Source organism: Ictalurus furcatus, chromosome 2, assembly GCF_023375685.1.
Source record: "Ictalurus furcatus strain D&B chromosome 2, Billie_1.0, whole genome shotgun sequence".
Taxonomy (NCBI): Eukaryota; Metazoa; Chordata; class Actinopteri; order Siluriformes; family Ictaluridae; genus Ictalurus; species Ictalurus furcatus.
The window spans coordinates 283,531-285,984 of NC_071256.1; the positions used below are offsets into that span (position 1 = coordinate 283,531).

At 50.3% G+C, this 2,454-nt stretch overlaps 1 protein-coding gene across 1 annotated transcript; it reads left to right on the plus strand.

The window, feature by feature from the left end:
• The first annotated feature begins 695 nt into the window (after nt 1–695).
• On the plus strand, nt 696–2,207 carry LOC128616987 (5-hydroxytryptamine receptor 1E). Its single transcript, XM_053639910.1, has one exon. The coding sequence runs from the start codon at nt 1,155–1,157 to the stop codon at nt 2,205–2,207; it is 1,053 nt and encodes a 350-aa protein (XP_053495885.1). The 5' UTR covers nt 696–1,154.
• The last annotated feature ends 247 nt before the right edge of the window (nt 2,208–2,454 follow it).

The window sequence follows — 2,454 nt, forward strand, 5'->3', positions numbered from 1 at the left end:
AATCATAAACACGATGAGAGTCACAGAGAAAGAGATTCATAAAGAGATTATCATTACCACTGTAATTGTTTCATCACCACACCCAGTGCTCTGGAAACATTTATTACCAACAACTCCAACCAGTAGAGAGAGAGAGACAGATAGAGGCAGAAGCAGAGAGAGACAGATAGAGAGAGACAGATAGAGCGACAGAGAGAGAGAGAGAGTTTATACACTAATCACAGCAATTATCCCACAAAATAACCCACTGCTTCTTCATGAGGAGGTCTGGGGCCGGAACACACACTCTCTCCAACACACACACACACACACACACACACACACACACACACACACATACATACATACACACACACACACATACACACACACACACATACACACACACGCACACACGCGCACATACACACACACACACGCACACACACACACACACACACACATATACACACACGCACACACACATACACTCTCTCTCTCTTTCTTTGTCACTCACCTCTCGAGCTCACACAATTAAAAAGCGCTTTTTTCTGTTTAATGTGTTCTTTACAGCAACTCTGACATCATCAAAAAGACATCAGAAACTACACACACACACACACACACGCACACACACGCACGCACACGCACGCACACACACGCACATGTGCTTTCAGCTGTCAGTGTGTGTTAGACAGAGCAGCTGTTTGGCTTTGAAATTGTGTCTGATTGTCTTTGTGTGTCTGTGTGTGTGTGTGTTTGTGTTTGTGTGTGCATGTGTGCATTTGTGTGTGTGTGTGTGTGTGTGTGGTTTTGCCAGAAGGACGCTCAGGAGTCAGCACAGTGAAGGAGGCGTGGCCTTATGGCTACATGTGACTATATGAGGAGGTTTGAGTTAGAGTTAGGAAAAAGGTTATTAACCACCCAATTGGAGGAAATACTGCACAGATGTCAGCCAATCAGAGCTGAGTTTGACTGCTGAGCCTTTTGATCATGTCACTTCCTGTGTACAGCTCCATGTCACGGTGTTTATTATTCACTGGAATTAGTGTAATTCACTTCGTTAGGGCGTTAGTTAATTGTGTGTGTTGCTGATTCACAGTCTGTTTAATCCTCCTGCAGGATCGTAATTAACGGCGAGTCTTCTGGAGCTCAGGGGGAATCAGGGGTTTAAGATGGAGCGCTACCTGGTAAAAAGTTCTGAAGCTCCGCCCCTGATCAACTACACCCACTCCAACTCGTCCAATCAGGGAGCAGAGTTTGGCGTCGCTGTGGCGACGGAGCGGTTAGCGGTGGCATCTCTGTTGGGTTTGCTGACGTTATCGACGGCTGTGATGAATGCCGCGGTCATCACCGCCATCTTGACCACCAGGAAGCTCCGCCTCCCCGCTAACTACCTCATCTGCTCACTGGCCGTCACCGACTTCCTGGTTGCGGTGCTGGTGATGCCGCTGAGCATCCTGTACATCGCCACGGCAACCTGGAACCTGGGTCGTGTGGTGTGTGAGGTGTGGCTGAGTGTGGACATGACCTGCTGCACCTGCTCCATCCTGCACCTGTGCGTCATTGCGCTCGACCGCTATTGGGCCATCACCAAGGCGGTGGAGTACACGCGCAAGAGGACGCCGCGCCGTGCCGTTACCATGGTCGTCGTTGTCTGGGTGGCCTCCATGTTCATCTCAGCCCCGCCCCTTTTCTGGCGTCGGCGACACGATGATGTTCACGAGTGTGCGATCGAGCACGACCAGCTGGGCTACAGCATCTACTCCACCTTCGGAGCCTTCTACATCCCCATGACTCTGATTCTCATCCTGTATTACCGCATTTACAGTGCAGCGAAGTCCCTCTACCAGAAACGTGGCTCCTCACGCCACTTCAGCGACTCGCTGAACCACTTCCGGGTTGACCTGTCAAACTCTGACCCCGGTGTGGAGCTGGAGAAGCTGAACAGCCCTGACGAGAGGAACCAGATATGCAGCTCACGCGAGAGGAAGGCGGCACGGATCCTCGGCCTCATCCTCGGTGCCTTCATCCTCTGCTGGCTGCCGTTCTTCATTAAAGAGCTCCTGATGGCTCTGAAGGTCCTGGAGCCTTCTCCACACGTGTCCGATTTCCTCACGTGGCTGGGATACATGAACTCGCTGATCAACCCGCTGCTCTACACCAGCTTCAACGAGGACTTCAAACAGGCGTTTAAGAGGCTGCTGACGCGCAAGGAGCACACGTAGAGCCACGGAGATGTTAACGATGTGTTCCCATCCTGCTCCTAAAGCACATCACTTCCTCTTGAATAAAGCACACTGGCCATTTTAAGAGACGTTTTAAGGAATGAGGATTAAGTTGACTTCTCAGTACACTTCCCGAGTGGCTACGTCCCAAAAAAGTAATATATTTATACGTGACTATACTGACCACAGTGTTTACACTACACACTACACACGACACCACTATAGAGATGCTTTCAGCAGGCTAACT

Coding starts and splice junctions, on each gene's coding strand:
- LOC128616987 (XM_053639910.1), top strand. CDS start 1,155: ATGGAGCGCTACCTGGTAAAAAGTTCTGAAGCTCCGCCCCTGATCAAC.